The 20,099-nt window shown below is 35.3% G+C and overlaps 2 protein-coding genes across 2 annotated transcripts; both read right to left on the bottom strand.

The window, feature by feature from the left end:
• Positions 1-13,807: 13,807 nt before the first annotated feature.
• On the bottom strand, positions 13,808-16,420 carry LOC145163319 (uncharacterized). The gene is made up of 3 exons (XM_079082159.1): positions 15,251-16,420; positions 14,759-15,175; positions 13,808-14,626 (listed from the first exon to the last, which is right to left on the bottom strand). The coding sequence occupies exons 1-3, from the start codon at positions 16,418-16,420 to the stop codon at positions 13,808-13,810; spliced, it is 2,406 nt and encodes an 801-aa protein (XP_078938285.1).
• An 868-nt stretch (positions 16,421-17,288) lies between these two features.
• On the bottom strand, positions 17,289-19,751 carry LOC145165286 (BTB/POZ domain-containing protein At1g63850-like). The gene is made up of 2 exons (XM_079083997.1): positions 18,568-19,751; positions 17,289-18,486 (listed from the first exon to the last, which is right to left on the bottom strand). The coding sequence occupies exons 1-2, from the start codon at positions 19,588-19,590 to the stop codon at positions 17,578-17,580; spliced, it is 1,932 nt and encodes a 643-aa protein (XP_078940123.1). The 5' UTR covers positions 19,591-19,751; the 3' UTR covers positions 17,289-17,577.
• Positions 19,752-20,099: the final 348 nt, after the last annotated feature.

Here is a 20,099-nt window from a genome sequence, read left to right as displayed (position 1 = left end):
GATTCTTTATTGAGGGTTTTAGTATATTTATCAACCTTTTCAAGCACAAAGTTATCCTTTGAAACATGATTATGCAAGAAGTGTTGTATTATGTTTATATGCTTTATGCATGAGTGCAAGATAAGATTTTTACTCAAACAGATATCGGTTTATCGAAACATATTAGAGTTTTATTTTGAAAAGGATTAAGATATAAGAGAGTTTGCTTCATCCAAAGAGTGTATATGCACATCCGACATGCCACCACATATTCTACTTCCATTGTTAACAAAAAAAAACTTATTATTGCTTCATCGAGAACCAAAAGACTAAGGAGTTTCCAAAGAAAGCACAAAATCCAATAATATGCTTTCGGCGAAGAAGGGATCCATCAAGCCTCAAATCTACATAACATTAAATTCCATGATGAACCCCTTAGGATACCATAATTTAATATTTTATGTGTTAGAAAGCAGGGTTTGAACCAAGGATTTTGTAATCAAGAATATGGATATCTCATGGATCTTGTAAGTTCATTATTTGTATTGATATTTCTCCCGTACATCTGGTTAGTGGGAAATTTAATGGGGGATAATATATATAAATACTTAAAAGTTTTAGGTATAAAACAATATGTATATTTATGGAAAGTGTATGGAATATTAGATTTAGTAAATGAGTTCCAAGTAAGTGAAATATACGTATATGTGCTCATTTATCTAAAATATGGATATGATTAAAGAAAACTGTGGAATCTACCTTTACAAACGGTTTTCTAAAAAAAATTGTCCGGATAACTCACGCTTCATGTCAAATTAAATAGAATGGTAACGTGGCTCCAAGCTGCCTAAGCATCTTGGGCTATCAGTTAGTCTGGTTTTGAGAAGTGACAAACTTGCCCATTTTCTTTTGCTTTACTTCATTTTGAGCATGTTTTCCATGAAATTCCATGTCCAGATTTCTATAAAGGTTTTGGGGTGTTTCCTGAAACCCTACGACGCTAGGGGTTAGCCCTTTGAACCCTGCAAGGGGCACTACCCACATCTTTCGTCGTGTTCCGGATCAAACTTGTCTTATACAAATGTGTATTCCACACCTCTTGACTTGTATTAGATCATAACTTAAATTCTATTTGATATTTGTGTTAGTTCAAGTTATATTAAATGGCCAGTGACACTAAAATCATCAATAACAAGTGCCTCGGTATAGTGAAAAATGTGTTTCACGGCTTCATAATGTGAATGTTTATGAGACAATTGAAATCGAGCACACAGCCACATAAAATGCATGATACTGAGCTTATTCTTCGTAAAACAAAACAAACTACAAATCATGGACTTCTATTATTTCTCATCATATAGATTACCTCCTTTTCATAAGTAGAAGTTTGGTTTTGAAGTCTCAAAAGAGTTGGCTAAAAGACTCCTTCACTATAAAGATATTGGTAATGATTTTGTGGACATAGTCATTTTGCATTATGATTATGGTAAGAAACTTTGGTTTTTTGTCCATATTTAGGTAACCATGTTTTTTTTCATACACATTTGACCAGTAAACTTGTTTGATCCGTTCAAAATAAGGTAATAGTACTGGTAATTACCTGTAATAGAGTATAATGGTATATAGAGAAAAGAGATGAAAATAGTATGTTCAATAATGATAAAAGTATTGGTAATTATAGAATAATTAAAAATAATATTAATAAATAGATTCAAATTTGAAAAAGATGCTCAAAAAGATGTTGGAAATGGATCTCCATACGCCATCCTTCATCACCGTGCCACTAGAATACATGCACCTCGCATAAGGGGCGTAGTGTTCTCGTGCAAGGCCCGAGACCATGTCACCATCTCATGAGGATGCAAGCCAGATACCCCGTGTGGCCTAAATACATTCATATGTCTTATATTATTTCCCGTTTCATGAAGGATTTTCTAAAACTTCATGTCCACAAATAGGCTTACTAGTCGTGTTTTTAGAAATAACTTCCCCCCTCACCTGATAACATTTCAATAGTTCAAATTTTGTGATCGTCACTATATATATATATATATATATATATATATATATATATATATATATATATATATATATATATATATATAAAACCCTATTTGGTGATGTTATACGTTTTTAACAATATTTTCAAAAGACATATGGTAAAACCATAAGGTATTAATTTAATATTTTGTCAGTGAATCATGTTATGCTTAAATTTATGTACACAACATATTATTTAGAAGAATATTTAGAAGAATTGTGTGCAAACTAAAATGACAAGAAGATAAAATTAGAGATGCCCTACAAATGACTCAATTAAATGGTCTCTATGTGTGCTTAGCTATCACATGGCATAAGAAGTCAATTAAAAGCACTAGAAAACAATTTCTTGAAAGCAACCAATTACCAACAGGTTATGAGTCAAGCAACTTGTATTGAAATATAACCAAGTTGTGATTTTTAATTTCATTGATATTTATCATTATATATTTTATGCACGGCTTTTAATTTATAAGGTAAAAATTATATATCAGTCTTAACATTTAAAAGGAAATTAGACTCAGATGTACCAATTGACATCATATATTATTTCATATACCTTTGACGCCATATCAACAATACACTCACTTAAGTTTAAATATATGGGTGTGCTTAAAAAGACTAGAACTTTTACTTAATATATGCGGTCGTTGTACTAATGTTATTGGACCAAAGTCTATTTCCAAATATTATATCTGATAAAGTAAAATATTCTTTTTTTATTATATTTTAATAATTATAATAAATAACTGATAACAAAACCATATGGCCTCTAATTTTTTATATGCATTTTTTGTGATATTTGTATCTTAATAAAATAATCTTTTTGGAAAATTAAAATAGTGTTTTCGATTGTTTTTTATTTGCTCTTTCCGAGTTTATGTGGTCAGGCTGGGACCCAAGGATGAAGCAAGGGTTCAGAATAATGGAGTAGAACGAGTCAGAGTCAACGAGACACCAAAAGTTAATACAATTGTTGTTTGATTTTCTTTTTATTTCATTTATAAAATAACCTCTAAATACGTATTTATGAAACTTGAAGGATATATCGCACAACTATATATCTTTAAAACGATTATATCGGATTTTTTTTCTTAACTATCTTAAGACGGATCCAGAAAGAAAAGTTAATGGTTCCACAAATTTTTTAGAGGTTGCACTACTAGAAAAGAACTCATTTCTAAAGGCACTTTCCGTCACAAAATCGTCAATAATAAACCGACGAATTTACACTAAATTCACAATTATCAGACTTTTTGATGGATTAGTGACGGATTTTCAACGGGTTTGTGATAGATTTTGACGAATTTTCACTAAATTTATTTACATTTGACGGGAAAATTTAAAGGGTAGCACGTGTTATTCCATGCAACATAGTAAATCCGTCCCGACTATCTACCATTCATTGCTTATAACCCACTTAAAACATTAAACCCATATCGATAATATTTGTTAGGAATAATTTGCTCATTTTGCTCCTCTATATGTATATTGGTAATTGTTAAATTGGTATTAGTTTGTTAACGGTATATTACTTTTTATGAGCAGTAATACTTAGGGAAAACTGCAATAAAGTCCATATGTATTGCCCGTATAATCAATTTAGCCCCTATATTTTTTTTTTTGCAATTTAGTCCTAAATACCGGTAAACGTAATCAAAACGAGATATTTAATGGATTAGCCGGTATCTAACTGATGTGGCAGCTTACGTGGAAGTCATCATGTTAAATAACATCCTACGTGCCATTTAAGAGGGCTAAATCAAAGAATCGAGCTCTTCTTCATTCGACAGTCAAAGGAGCGAACGATTAGGGCAAATTGGAAACAGGAAATCGATGTCGAGTTCGTCAAGCACCAACATCAGAATGTGATATTGTGGAGATAGGGCTGGAATGTGGACATCATGGACTCGAAAGAATCCATGTCGGAGGTTTTTTGGTTGCCCAAATTATTGTTGGATTAGTGTCTAAGTCCATAACTATAATTGGTATGTACTTGACGCGACCCGGCATGGTCCATTTGGGTTGCATGGCATCGGAACATTTGGATAGACCGTTTTATGAGAAGAAGACATTTGTGACATATTAATATATTATAAGTTCTAATATATTAATATGAAATGATATTATTTAATTAGTATTGATCAAGAATTAATTTGGACTTAATTTAGTGATCAAAAGAGACTAATTAAATATATGGGGATTGATTGTGTAAATCATTTATTCTTATATATGTGGGCTTATGATCCATGATTCCTTATGTTGGGTTTAACCCATGTGGTGATCCATGGATACTCCATGGAGGTTAAAACCCATGGAGCATAAGGAATGGGAAAAGTCATGGGTTACATGGAGTAACCCTAATGTGCACACTATATAAGGACCCCTTTAGCTCAAGAAATTTGCACAAGTGATACATATGTGAGGGCTAGTCAATTTGAGCTTGGAGTGTCTTCTTCTCTTGGTTATTCCAAGTGTTCATGATGTTGTGTGAACCATTTGAGGTGTCACACTTGGGGCACTAGGCTCTCAAGCTTCATGGAGTCAAGCAACAACAACAAGGTATGTATTCTATCTATTCTATTACCCTAGTATCAATGTTTTGGTATGCTAGTTAGGATAATACCTTGGATATTCATATTTGTATGTATAATAGAGAAAACATAGATCCAAGGTATTTAGGGTTGCATGTACACTTAGGAGTGTTAGAATGCTCAAAACCCAACAGTGGTATCAGAGCCTAGGCTTGTTTTCTTATTATACTTGCGAAAATTGCTGAAAAATCGAAGTTTTGTGCTGTCTACTCAGCAGACTCGCCGAGTCCATGAAGGGACTGTTGGATTAGTGTCGAAGTCCATAACTATAATTGGTATGTACTTGACCCGACTCGGCATGGTCCATTTGGGTTGCATGACATCGGAACATTTGGATAGACCGTTTGTGAGGAGAAGACATTTGTGACATATTAATATATTATAAGTTCTAATATATTAATATGAAATCATGTTATTTAATTAGTATTGATCAAGAATTAATTTGGACTTAATTTAGTGATCAAAAAGAGACTAATTAAATATATGGGGATTGATTGTGTAAATCATTCATTCTTATATATGTGGGCTTATGATCCATGATTCCTTATGTTGGGTTTAACCCATGTGGTGATCCATGGATACTCCATGGAGGTTAAAACCCATGGAGCATAAGGAATAGGAAAAGTCATGGGTTACATGGTGTAACCCTAATGTGCACACTATATAAGGACCCCTTTAGCTCAAGAAATTGGCACAAGTGATACATATGTGAGGGCTAGTCAATTTGAGCTTGGAGTGTCTTCTTCTCTTGGTTATTCCAAGTGTTCATGATGTTGTGTGAACCATTTGAGGTGTCACACTTGGGGCACTAGGCTCTCAAGCTTCATGGAGTCAAGCAACAACAACAAGGTATGTATTCTATCTATTCTATTACCCTAGTATCAATGTTTTGGTATGCTAGTTAGGATAATACCTTGGATATTCATATTTGTATGTATAATAGAGAAAAAATAGATCCAATGTATTTAGGGTTGCATGTACACTTAGGAGTGTTAGAATGCTCAAAACCCAACAGGGACTCGACGAGTCCAAGGCTTAAAAGTGTGCAAAACGATCCAACTCGCCGAGTTGGTTCATGCACTCGACGAGTTGGACCCCCTGACAGCATATCTTCGAGTTTTTTTGGCTAGAAATGGACTCGGAACATTACCATAAGCTGTTTTTGAACCTATAAATCTGTTTTTGATGTGGTAATGTTCATGCTAATCCAATTTCAAAGATAATTATCAATAGATTCATGTTTTGTATTAGTTTAATGATTAGGCTAATTACATGAAAGAAGTTTGAATGAATTATCTTGTTCTTATGAGTTGCTTAGATTAATAGGAATGTTATATGAAATTGTGGTTTTCAATCCAAATTAATCTAAGAGTTGATTCTAAAATGTGTTTTTTGTAACTTGTCCTCAAGTTAGATGAAAAGTCACATTTAAAAGTAATAAAACTCATAAATATTTCCATAGGTTATGAATAAAGAAAAGTCACATTCTTTAATGGTTTAAAGTCTTCCATAACTTGTCCTCAAGTTATGGAACTTGAAGAGTTTGTTGAATTAAAACTACATTAAACACATAAGTTATGGAATTGAAAAGTTTTTGAATAGTTCAAAACTTGCCCTCAAGTTTTGGAATTTGAAAAGTTTTCTTTCATGAATACTTTAATTCCAAATTAAGCCCTTAGGATTTTAAAAGTTAAAATTCAACCCTTATACTTTATAATATTATAAGTTAATAATATATATATGTATAAGAGCAAGTCAGTCTTACAGTTAGTAGGCCTCATTCACGAAGTCGGTCTATAAGGGGGGTATAAGGTTACTGCCTATAAAATGGCAGTTTAATGGGTGTCCACTCTCACCCACCGCTTCCTTGACTGGTGGAGGGTCGTTAGCCGAACGGGTAGGACAAGGACTATAATTCTCCCTTCATTAAAAGTATTAATGATAAATACTAAGTAACTAAACTTTTATAAATTCCCAATCTTAGTTACTTAGGAAAATGTGAATAAGATGCTAACCCATGAAATTACACTTTGTACTTTGCTTAAGTCGGTTAGTAGATCGCGTGTGGTTAACCGGCACACTAGCTTGATTTAACAAGGTAGGCAAAGGGTTTCTTAAAGTTTATCATAGGCCGGTGGAGCGTGTGTGGTTAACCGGCACATCGGTTGGGTGATAAACATTTAAGAGTACCAAGTAATTTGCATGGTTACTTCACACCTTGTTTTGTGATCCTCGGCATCCCAGTCATAAAACCTGAAGGGCACACTCGAGATTGAAACATGCCATTGAAAAGTTCAATGAATCTCAAAAGATCTAGGAGTTTCAAATCCAATTAAAACCTAATATTTCTATTTCGTTTTTCATGGTGGAAATTGGTGGATCGTTATTCGCCTACCTTCAAATATTTTATAGCTTGGATTACGACATCCCTCTTCCAAGTTATAAAATATTGTGTTGGGTCCTAGCCTTAATATTTCATATTGGGTGTTATATTAAGGACTTTAAATCAACTATCTTGAATATCTCCCAAAAGATGTCTAGTTCAGACATCTATGATCTTCCCAAATCTCTTGGAACTTCACTTCCTCCATCTCCTCCAATTATTCTCCCTAACCCACAAGTTCAATGTCACTCAAGCCCTATTGGAAAGCAAAGTCTATGTGTGCTCACATCTTGGAGATGAAGTCACATATTGACAAGCCGGGAGAGTTGGGTGTCAAAGTCTTAAGAAAGTTGGATGTTCAATCACTTTCTAAGTCACATGGTGAGTTCCTTTGGGACTACTATGAAACAGACTATGACATGACCCTTAATGATCTTATCTATTTGCTTGGTGCTGTTGAATCAGAAATGATTTGAGGACTAGTAAAGCAAGTTTGATTAAGAAGATCAACTTCCCAAACCTTAAATGGACATTGACAATGGTAACATTGGATGTCTAGAAAAAGCTTTCTCTTCCCAATGGAAAGGGATCGGCCATAGTCAACTCGGTTGACCAAATGGTAAAGAGAAAGTCTAAGTCTGTGATAGTCCCGTGTACCATTTCCATAGAGTCCATATGTTTGTATTGCCAAAGGAAGGGGCATTGATTACAAAACTGCCTATTTAACTGAAGGATCATAGGGTTGATCAAGTCAAGATGTTTGATTCTACTTCAGGTGAAGTCCACTATCTAACTCTGTTAAGTTTCTATTTTGAGATTCTCATTACATGATGTGACTAGGTCACATGTTGTTGTTTAAGAATCAAAGAAAAGTGAAGAAACTTAAAGGAAGTGTATGCTGATTCTGATCACGAAGATGGATCTCGATTGCATGGTTCAGTGATCAGAATTTTGAGCTGTTAACTTAGGAGTTATGATATATTGCTTAGGAAAAGATAACAACAAGTTTTTCATATGCTTTTGCACTGTAAGGGTAAGTTTTCCGCAAAGTTTTAAAATTAAAGGATTTTTTGATTTTATTTATTCTAAGTATACTTACAATGACATTTGTGAAAAATTGTTGCTTATATGATTCCATTGATAGCAATATTGGAAAAATGGATTTGTTTCTTCCATTTGTGGTAATGTCTAAATTTACCAAATAAGGAAAGATTCTCATCACCCAAGGTTTCAGTTGGATAGAAACTTGGAAATCATGCAAGTTGTATAGTATGATGAATGAGAATTCTCATCTTTGGAAAATTAAGATTAATTCCTTGTTCACATGTATATGTGAGTCAAGTGAAGGACTAAGGGATCGAGTACACATTCTGGTGCACTGGTCAAGTCCACCACAAAAGATCGATAAGACTATTCGTCATGATTTACTAAAATTTAGTAAATATGGTTATACTTACAGGCTTAAGTATAATTCTGAAGCATTGGAAAATTTTCAGTGTATGGCAGAACGAATGAGAAGAATCAAATTAGGCAGAAGGATAAAAGTTTCTCAAATCTGAAAAGATGGGAGAGTACTTTAGTATCATGTTTCATGATCATCTTAATGATTTAGAAATCATGACACAATTAGTCCTCTAAGGACATCTTAGTGCTTCTTATGACTAAGAAGAGAAATCTTGAATTCTTGGAATGGTTAAATCAAGAAGATGAGTCATACTTCGTTCCAAAACAAGTCTTAGAGTCATACTCCAAGACTGTAAGATGAGTGATATATCTTAAAGAAAGGTTTATAACACTTGTCAAATGTAAGAGTAAAAGTGTCCTACTCTTGTACATTTGAAATTGGTAAGTTGTGATGTTTTGGATAAAACAAAGACCAACTTAGGCCAATTGTGTAAAGTGTTTATCTTGATAAAGAATCCGCACTATTTCTTGAATACTTGACAAGTGAATCTGATATGTCAAGAGGACAGTGGGAGTCTTAGAGATCTTGGAAAAGCTTCAAGATCTAATCAAGAATAAAAACATGTAGTTCATCACTAGCACACGACGTGAGGTTTATAACCTATCGTCTTGACATATTTCTATTTTTGTGCCATTCCAGTTAAAGTTGGCTTTGCATATGAGTTCTGAGAGTTCTCAATTGTTTGCATAACAACATGGAAGCAATGGCAGGCCCTTGTGCTGCCAGGTGGCAAGAAATTAAGATTGAGTTCAGTCCATATGAGTTTGGATTTGTCATTATCCTTGTCTTGTGATTATGGTTTTGACAAATTCACATGGATAAGAACACTTACACCATAAACAAATCTAAGTGTCATAAGGTTTCTCTCCGATTCATGAAAATGATGGTGAGGAAACACTTTCACTAAGTAGATTTTAAGTAGATAACAGTTGTGATATTTGCATTCTCAAAGTCGTTAGTGAAGCGTGTGTGGTTAACCGGCACACTAACATGGACTAGTGAGGAATGGCAAAGTTCTTAACAATTGAGACTATGATTACGGCATCCCTTTTCATAGTTCTGAAATTGTTTAGACACACATGTGTGCTATCTGAGGAAAGGTGTATGATTTTGATGAAGTTTTATCAAAAGCATATCGTATCAGAAATCTGAACTTTGGTAAGAAAGTCAATAAAATATTATTTTCTAGAAGTCCAGCTGATTTCTGAGTACATGTCAAAGCTAGTGGGAGCATAAGTGTTATGCTAATAATTTTCATGTTAGTGGGAGCATGATAATTATGATAAGTATTGCAAGTTAGCAATGTTAATTATAGAAAACAAAAGTTTCAATTCGTGAAGTTGTAGGGGTTGAAAAGTTGTTTTGCTATAATTAAGGGAGAGGAAATTATACTTCATTTCAATTCTAAAAGCTTAGATTGAGGTTTTAATCGTCTTTAGTCAAGGTTATATATATGAATTTTATGTTGGAGTGGCTCAACATAAGGAAATTCTATATATGGGTTCATTATTTGCGTTCTAAAATTCGATTATGATTACGGCATCCCTTTTCATAATCTGAATTATAAGAACTTGGCAAATAGACATAGAAATATTATAGCAAAAAAAGACCGGTCTAGTATCATGTCTTTATGTGAGACATCATGAATCGTGTCCCATATGCTTCGGATATAGGATCGATTGCATGTGCTATAATAATTCATCCTTTCTAAATTTTCCAAATGCTCTGGGCGTTAAGGGGAAAAATCTAGAATTGGATATGACTAAAATGATTAAGCAATTGTCGAGAACAATCTAAGGTTTACCAAATATTGGTTGCTCATGGACAGTTGGAAGTATAGTGTTAAATTTTGGAGAGGACCTTATTGACATATTCTGAAAAGAGGCAACTCTTGTTCAGAAGTGATAGCCAAAATGGGAATATGGAAATGTTTCCACAGGTGGAAATTATTCAATCTGTGTAAGATTAGAAAAAAAAAACTTAATGCAAGAAGGATATTTACATGGAGTTGATCTCCATTGGAATACTCTGTAATGTCTGTTGACAAGTCTTTGTGACTTTGTGCATAATCATTACAAGAGGGTTAGTGCATATAAGTTTAAAATCAAAACAGATTTCGATGAATGATAAGAATTTGGAATTCTTACATTTACGATATGGATTTGGGAGTGTGAAATTAGGATCATTGGAATTATGTTCAATCGATCTATTTCACAAAGTAAAAGATCATAGACAAACTTAGTATGCATACTTGGTGTATGGCATAACTAATGTTTGGAAAAACATAGTGTGCATACTTAGAGTATGGCATGACTAGTGTTTAGAAAACATAGTGTACATGCTTGGAGCATGGGACAACTATTGTTTTAATTCAAGAATAACGTTGATAGTTGAAACAGTATACAATGAATAATGGGTAATCAATATGGTGATAAATAAAAGGTGTTTTATTTATATTCATAAGTTCTGAGACCATATTGGATTCGATTATTCTTGTGTTTCATTTTGCATGTTTTGACTTCCAGAATAAACTAGGTCATTCTTCCCGAATGACTAAGTTATTCAAACCATCCACAGTCGATCATATGTTGGAAGTAGATATGAATCAAGACTGTCATGGGTTGGCTTGTAGAGGTCTAAGATGTTGGACAAAGCGGTGCTACAACACTCATGAGTGCTCATAAGTTATGAGTATTGGATTCAACCCGCGCTCATTTGAACCACTTCATGGATTTTATCACGAGTGATCATGAGACGATAATATCTTATATTCTTCAAACCTAGAGATATGAGTTGTTACTATGAGTTGGTTGTACATTGATTGCGCGAAAACGCATTGGTAACTCGATGTTATAAGACGTGCCTTTGTGTATGATTCAACAAGTAGTAGAACAAGCCATATGAGTCGAAGTTTATCCATTCCTTTTACCTTCGGGATAAAAGCGATATATGTGGGCCCCTCGATGATTTAGTGATGACAAACGTAAGTGCTCGGCCGGGCCTGGACTAATTTGATTTGTTCAATTAGTCAGTCGTCATAAATCGGAAATCGGGAAACAACACATGGACAGAGAGAATGATTTATAATCCATGTCTCAATCCATATGATATCTAGAATGGAGGAATATATGATCCCTTATCTAATGGACAAGTCATTGACAAAGGTTAGAGTTCATCGACAATGTCAGAGTTCGACAACGGCTTTTGAGAGCTACGATTGCCAGTTGGTTCTTGAAGTCATATGCAATAATAGTTTTAGACTTATCCAAGTGGGAGACTGTTGGATTAGTGTCTAAGTCCATAACTATAATTGGTATGTACTTGACCCGACCCGACATGGTCCATTTGGGTTGCATGGCATCGGAACATTTGGATAGACCGTTTTATGAGAAGAAGACATTTGTGACATATTAATATATTATAAGTTCTAATATATTAATATGAAATCATGTTATTTAATTAGTATTGATCAAGAATTAATTTGGACTTAATTTAGTGATCAAAAGAGACTAATTAAATATATGGGGATTGATTGTGTAAATCATTCATTCTTATATATGTGGGCTTATGATCCAAGATTCCTTATGTTGGGTTTAACCCATGTGGTGACCCATGGATACTCCATGGAGGTTAAAACCCATAGAGCATAAGGAATGGGTAAAGTCATGGGTTACATGGAGTAACCCTAATGTGCACACTATATAAGGACCCCTTTAGCGCAAGAAAGTTGCACAAGTGATACATATGTGAGGTCTAGTCAATTTGAGCTTGGAGTGTCTTCTTCTCTTGGTTATTCCAAGTGTTCATGATGTTGTGTGAACCATTTGAGGTGTCACACTTGGGGCACTAGGCTCTCAAGCTTCATGGAGTCAAGCAACAACAACAAGGTATGTATTCTATCTATTCTATTACCCTAGTATCAATGTTTTGGTATGCTAGTTAGGATAATACCTTGGATATTCATATTTGTATGTATAATAGAGAAAACATAGATCCAAGGTATTTAGGGTTGCATGTACACTTAGGAGTGTTAGAATGCTCAAAACCCAACAATTACATGGTATATAATCTTCAAATCTCACTCAAATTCTTCTATTTCACTAAATTACCATTCTTCTATGTTAAAAACATGCATCTTTCTATGTTATGTAGGATGAAGAGAAGGACTGTGGGTATTTTCGTTGGATTGATCCACCACTATTGAATAAGTGGTATAAAGAAAGAATGTATGAATTAGGATCTGTTGCTAATGGGGGTGTAGTTATTCCTTTCAGTAACCCTGTTAATGAAGGTGAAATACCTATTGATGGCCCTATTGCCCCTGTGAATGTTGATGTCCCTATTGCCCCTGTGAATGCTCTTGAACCTGATAATCAAATTGCAATGCGTGAGAATACAGATGTGCCTGGTAATGAATTTGGATTCTGCAAGTGGATGATGGTTTGTTTCGTTTGTTTCATTGTAGGGATAATGTATGGTTAGTTTAGTGTAAGTTGTAGGGTATTATGGTTTGGTAGGGATGATGTAATCTTTTGGTTTGTTATCATGATGTAATGGATAAATGTTCTTGTAGATCATGTAATGTTTTGGTTAATGAAATGTCAATATGTTATTATGGTTTGCATAAATGGTGTACACTTGACAAATATAACCATGAAGTATGCACACTTGTGGCTAAAATAATTAAACAACAAACTCCAATATGTCATTACCAACCATGTTAAGGGCATTCACAATGTTTCAATGTGTTTACAAAAGATGTACAAAATATGGCTATCAGTAATTTAAGGGCATTCACAAAAGATGTACAAAAGTAGCATTCTCAAAAGATGCACAAAAGTAGCATTCACAAAAGATGTACCAAAATACCCTTACTACCCTTAACACCCTAGCACCCTAATCCAACTCCAATGCTGAATTTGCAGAAGTCCCAACACATCCCATCTTCTTCAGCTTGGTTTTAACAATCCTCTTAGAGGGCCTTCTTCTTTTCACAATTCTAAGGTGTACTGGTAATTCCTGGGTGTCATTAATGCTTTCTTCTTCTTCTTCTTCTTCTTCTTCTTCTTCACTTTCTGGTTGTGTCTCAGGGATAATTTCTTCAGCCCCATCTTGTGTCTCAGTCTGAGGTGGATACTCCTCTTCCTGTAAAACATCAAGCAAGTAATAACATAAATGAATGTTAACATTAAGGTAATATAAAGGGTTTACCATAGACATAGGAAGAACTTGTTCAATAGTGTCATTGTAATCATTGAGCTGTTTCATATGTGAATCTGTCAGACTAAGTGTATTTTTAATTTCTTCAATTGAATACCCTGATAGTTTCAAATCTTGCATTGCCTTCTATAAATGGACTAAATATTTTTCAGGAATAGTGTCATCCTCATTTTCAACTCCACCACCTTCAACTTCAGCCACTCCACCACCTTCAATTCCAACAGATGTCTTACTGCCCCTACCACCTCTTTTACTACCCCTACCACCTATTTTACCACCTCTGTTACCCACTGCACCACCTCTTGCACCACCTGTGTTACCCACTGCACCACCTCTTTTACCCCCTGTACCACCTCTACTACCCCTTGCACCACCTCTACTACCTATGACACCACCTCTTACACCACCTCTAGTCCAATGACTCATATCAAGATCCAGTCTTGGTCTACCCATTTTTTTCTTGGGTTTGGGTTCTGGTGTGACCTTGGGATTCTTACAGGATGCCTTGTTATGACCCCTTTGAAGACAGTTTTTGCATTGGACTGTCCTTCCTATTCCAGTAACCTTCATCTTATTTTGGGAGTATTTGTCTTGAGATTCAGTGACATGCCTCTTTCTTTTTAGAGTTGGTCTCCCTGGCATTCTTCTAGCTAAAGGGGGTAGAGGCTTTATGTATGATGTTCTAGACCATAAATTTCTACCATTCACAGGTAGTATATTGTTTGCATATATGGCCTTGAATCTGTCCACATTAAACCACTCACTTATGAATTGAACAGGATCTTGTCCAGTGAATAATATTGCACACTGTGCATGTACACATGGAATTCCTGAGATATCCCAAAGCCTACAGCTGCACACTTTGCTTTGTAAGTCAACCACGTACCCTTCTAATCCATTCCTGGCTTCAAAAATAGATGGTCCACTTGATTCACATTCCAATTCCTACAATGACATTACTAAATGAAATCAGAACAATGAAATTAGAATAATGATGATAAGGAACAATAAAAATGCTAAGGCAAACCTCAAATCCTCTCCAAACTTGTTCATTTTCTTGATAGCAGCTGGACAAACCACTGATTCCCACTTTTTTGCCTTTTGTAACATATGGTAGAACCTATCCATCATGTACAACCTAATTTCTTCAAACATTGCTAGAAGGGGTTTCTTTCTAGCATCCAATATGATGGCGTTGAAGCATTGTGCAATGCCATTTTCAATTGCCTCACATGCTACATCAGTCCTAAAAAATGCCCTGCACCATGTCTGAGGATGTCTTGCTAGAAAATGTTCATAAGCATTGGGATTAACCTCTTTTATATCATCCATTTTCCTCAGAAATTCACTCTCTACAGTTGAAAAGGAAGCTGCCCAGAACATATTCTTGAACTCCACTCCAGAATAGGTCTTCCTAAAGTTAGCATATATGTGTCTTGCACACTGTCTATGCTCCACATTTGGTAGTACTTCCTTGGTTGCTTCAAGCAATCCCTACAATGTAATGAATACATAAACATATAAGATGATGGTAAGGAAAAACAATAAATATGCTAAGAAATTACAAACCTTATGTTGATCAGATATTACAGTAAACCCTCCTCCATCTAGCAGATTAAGATCCTCTGTGAGCAGTTCCAGAAACCATTTCCAATTAGCTTTGTTTTCAATGTCAACAACTGCCCAAGCAATTGGATAAACTTGGTTGTTTGCATCCCTCCCTATTGTTGTGAGTAATTCTCCTTTACATGTCCCTTTCAAGAAAGATTCATCTAGACCAATTACCCTACGACACCCTATTTTCCAACCTTCCTTGATTGCTTTAAAACACAAATACATCCTGTGAAAGTATGTTGTTTGATCTGGATTTACAGTGACACCCACTTGGACAGTGCTACCAGGATTTGACCTTAGTAACTCATGACAATAGTCCCACACCCTAGCATAATGTTCTGTGAGTTTACCATCTATAATGGTTATTGCTCTACACCTTGTTCTGTAAGCCTTAGACCAAGACACACCACAATGAAATTTGGTCCTAATTATTGATTGCATCTCCTTACACTTCAAGTTAGGTTTCATTATCAACTCCTTAAAAAAGTGTCTTGCTAGCCAGCTGGGACTCAGTAAATTTGAAATATTGAAATTTCTAACACATTTGTGCTCATCGACTAAGGTTTTAATCTGAAAATACTTTTCTTGAGTCATCCAGGAAGCATGAACTCTGAATGGACAGGGTTGAGACTTCATCTTAGAACCACATTTGGCAGTTAATCTCACAGTGTCACACTTCGCAAATTTAATGTTATACCCTGACTTAATAGCATAATTAGTGAGACATTGTTGCAACTGATGTGGTGATTCATACCTTTCACCAAGAAGGGGCTTCATCTTATTCCACTTAACTGATGGGTCATGAATGGGGAAGCCTGCACCAACCGCATCTCCCAAATCAAGATCATTAGCCCCTGCTGTGTCATCGATTTCCTCTTCTGAACCAAACCCTTCTTCATCTTCATCAACTAAGTCATTGTCTTCATCGACTTCATTATCTTCATAATCGGAACTGAAGTTAAGGAAAGCATCCTTGCATCTCTCTTTACCCTGTGTCTTGAAATCATCTTCTTCCATTTCCACATCTATGTGCTCAGTATCGAGCACCTCCTCATCATCTTCGTATTCTTCAGAGTCGTATTCTTTAGATGACTCATGGTGAACTTCCTCTGATTCGACAGCCATTGGGTTTTACCTTCGTTTCTCTCAGTAAAACCCTACTTCCTTCGTGTTTCACTCTGTAAAAACCCTAACTTTTTCTCTCAATTGATTTACCAGACGTCGAATGCAGTGGAAATGGAAGGGTAAAACTCTCTTGTACACGTAAGGTGCCACATGCGCATAATACCGGTGGGATACCGGCTAACCCATTAAATATCTCGTTTTGATTACGTTTACCGGTATTTAGAACTAAATTGCAAAAAAAAAATATAGGGACTAAATCGATTATACGGACAATACATAGGGACTTTATTGCAGTTTTCCCTAATACTTAAGGGCATGTTAGCAGCGAGTTTTTAGCTTCTAGTTTTTTTCTTTAAAAAAAACAGTTTTTGAAAATATAAGATTAAAAAAACCAATATTAATATCAATTAACCACAAAAATACAATAAATCAGGAATTTCTATGGTTGATACATTGGACTAGTGACGTAATAGATCAAGTAAGTGATAATATTTGTTAAATCGGTGGGATCATATTATTATATTAATCTTCCAACATTTATTGTCTACTTTCTTTCAGATTTTATAAATAATTAACATACTGAATATAACTTTCACAATGTTCCTAAGAACAGGAAAATAACACCTAGACTTGAAACCAAATACCATCCGCATTTGACCATTTCATACTCGTAAAAAGGTGCATTATATAACATTCGTAAAAAGGTGCATTTGACCATTTCATCCGCATATGAAGAAAAGACACATATACTCCATATAAAATATCAAGTCTAATTGAAGATGTTATGAAGACCAAAAGCTTCACGACACTAAGAAAGTAAGATTGTTCAAACTTTTTTGATCGAATATCCATTAAACTACAAACCAAGTAAGAAAAAAAAATGTAACTTCTTGTATTTATATAAAGGTATACACCACCCTTATATATAAGGTATACACCATCCGTGGACTTTGGTCCACCGGCCAATATGAGAAAGTTAAATCACAATATAACAAGAGAGATTTCTCATGGATTTTTCACCTACTTACCATCAAGATACTCATCAAGACCCGTATCAGATATAAATTAAGTGAAAAAATGCAAAATTAATTGAGATAGCAATGACATTGGTTACTATATGAAAAAAGAAATTAAACAAACACACCATGGTTGAGCAATCATGTGTTCCAAACATTTGGCATTTGGGGCTTTCTCCAAAACGCTCTTTTCCACCAAACTTCAAACCCTCTTTGTATATTCGGGCAATCATCACCCGAGTTTAAAAACCGGTCAAACCAAGACATCAAGATTTCTTGTTGCCAAGCAAGAGGCAAAGTCAATATAGTATTGCTCAACCCATCTTCAACTAAATTACGATCTAGCCCTTTCAACCCTCTCCTCATCCAAGCAAAATCATCATAAAAAGGGACCAACCATGTTTGTAAAAGCAAGCATCTTGACTCTTTCGAAGCCAAGAGTTGACCTTTTCCAATCCCAACAAAGAATCTTGCTGTAACTCTACTGATTTCGTATCTATGAAGGGCAGGCACTTTGGAATGGACTTGAGATAATTCAGTCTGTGATCCCCATATCTTTAAAAAATCCTCGGATATTTGTCTATCGATTAAAATATCAAGAAGCCAATGTAGATTACCCGATTGTCGTGTGATTTGAGCCACTTCTTCAAAGTCTCCTTTAGAAGCTTTCAAGAAATGGTGTCGTAACAAATTTAAACATTTATCACAAGCCGAATACAAAGATTCTTTCTTCAAATCGTTTCTTGATGAATTTTCATGAAGCATTTTTGAGACCAAAACTTTCATCTCTCTTCTTGCTTTTTCATCTTTTCCTTCGAGAACAACGTGTAAAAGCTTAAGTAGTACTTCTTGGTTGTCGTTGGTGTCATCTTCTCCAGGTGTAACATCTATGGAAACCCTTTTTAAAACTTCACATGCACCGACTCCTTCAAGCCTGAGCTCAGATAATAAAGCTGCAACCTTTTCTTCTTCATCCTCGGCCCAAGGAGCAGCTTCTAAGTACTCCAAACAAGATAAAACTCCAGCATCGAATCCGATTGCTGCTGATACCTGTCTCACAGTACTTGTAATTGATTCAATAATTAAGCTTTATAATAATGCAATGTAATAAATATATTACTGTGATTTTACCTTCAAGATACCAAGAACCCTAGGAACATCATCCTTCATTAGCTTCCTCCTTAAATCTTTACAATACATCAACCTAATCGACTCTATGTACACCTCGATATCATCACAATCAGAAATCTCAACAACGAACGGATTAACATTATCAATTAAACCTTTTAATTGTTGCCCTTGTAGACCCAATTTCCGACGATAATCAGATAGCTTATCTGCGAAAAAACGACTGTGAACAACTAAGATCTGCCGATGAACATTCATAGAAACACTAAACCCATCTTTGGAGCTCAAAGTGAGCTTCACATCACTCGAATTTGGATCATTGAACTGATTTCCGGGGCTACGACAGGACAGAATATCAGACAGTCTTTGTTGCATCAAAATTTGCTTGTCAATTATCATCGGCGGTGGGATCGCATGGCCATTACTGGGTCTTTTTGGAGTTGTAATTGAACCATTGTTGGGGATCTTAGAATCGGGTTCGTTAGCCATCATTTCGAAAAGGGTAGGGCTGGATCGGGTTTTATCGGTGGTCGGTGGTGGCGACGATACGGGATTTAAAAGTCCGGCAGTGAGGGCAGAGTTAAATTGGGTAAAGGAAGACGGTAATGCTTCTTGATTGTTGCCGGCGGCGCCGTAGACAGTGGTGGTAGTTGTCATTGTGGGTATCGATCTGGGTTTTTCAAGATTTGACCGATAATTGAAATGTGAAGATTGAGTCTTTTCAGTGGATAAAGATTCCGGTGAGGGAGACTCTGCTGGTGGAATTGAAATGGGTTGTGGATTAATGGCGGTTGTTACCGACGGTGGAGGTGGGGGTTTGTAGGAAGAGACAGCGGGAGGGCAGCACCAGGAGGTGTTTTCAGGGGAAACAGCAGATGGGTGATGGTGGTGAGTGGTGGTTGTATTAGAAGTCGCGGAGGTGGAAATGGTGGTTTCTTTGATACGGCGGCGTCTGAAACTAATGGTGGCTGTGGGTTTCTTCTTCTGAGGGTGGTTGTTTGACTGTGAAGAGGCAGTAGCTGCCATATGAATGGGGTGGTCTTTTGTTGTTTTTTAGGTTAATTTGGCATCTAAGTTGTACAGATCAAGATATCTTGTAAATCTTGTTTGTTAACGGCGGTTGATACAAGACACTATGTGTAATGATGTTGTGTGTGAGAGAGAAACTGACAGCTGTCACAGTTTACATACGATATGTCATAGACAACAAGAAGATCCGATCCATATTGGATTTAGGGGTGCTCCTATTAGCACGAATAAATTCGTGTATAAACAATGATTAGATTAATTTGAATAGTGAACAATTAATCCCATCATATTTGTCAATTTCTTAATTTCAATTGTTTTTATATTTTTTCATTTTAATCCTTTAAATTAGATGTAAGTTACAAAACAAACCCTTCTACTTTTTATTCTTTTTAAATTCAACAACTTTATATGTAATACACATATAAAAATAAATACTAAAAATCTTAAAATATATATGTTGATAATTTTTTATTTTTGTTGTCAATATAAATACAAATTCATTTTCA

Source organism: Lactuca virosa, chromosome 3 (genome assembly GCF_052849685.1).
Source record: "Lactuca virosa cultivar CGN04683 chromosome 3, Lactuca_virosa_CGN04683_v6, whole genome shotgun sequence".
In the NCBI taxonomy this organism is placed as follows: domain Eukaryota; kingdom Viridiplantae; phylum Streptophyta; class Magnoliopsida; order Asterales; family Asteraceae; genus Lactuca; species Lactuca virosa.
This window is presented reverse-complemented; position numbering and strand designations above follow the sequence as displayed.

Excerpts from the sequence above, each read along its gene's own strand:
- LOC145163319 (XM_079082159.1), bottom strand. The coding sequence starts at position 16,420 with ATGGCTGTCGAATCAGAGGAAGTTCACCATGAGTCATCTAAAGAATAC. Across the intron at positions 15,176-15,250 it reads TAATATCTGATCAACATAAG|GGATTGCTTGAAGCAACCAA; the intron begins GTTTGTAATTTC and ends ATTACATTGTAG. Across the intron at positions 14,627-14,758 it reads CAAAAAAGTGGGAATCAGTG|GAATTGGAATGTGAATCAAG; the intron begins GTTTGTCCAGCT and ends ATGTCATTGTAG.
- LOC145165286 (XM_079083997.1), bottom strand. The coding sequence starts at position 19,590 with ATGGCAGCTACTGCCTCTTCACAGTCAAACAACCACCCTCAGAAGAAG. Across the intron at positions 18,487-18,567 it reads GGGTTCTTGGTATCTTGAAG|GTATCAGCAGCAATCGGATT; the intron begins GTAAAATCACAG and ends ACTGTGAGACAG.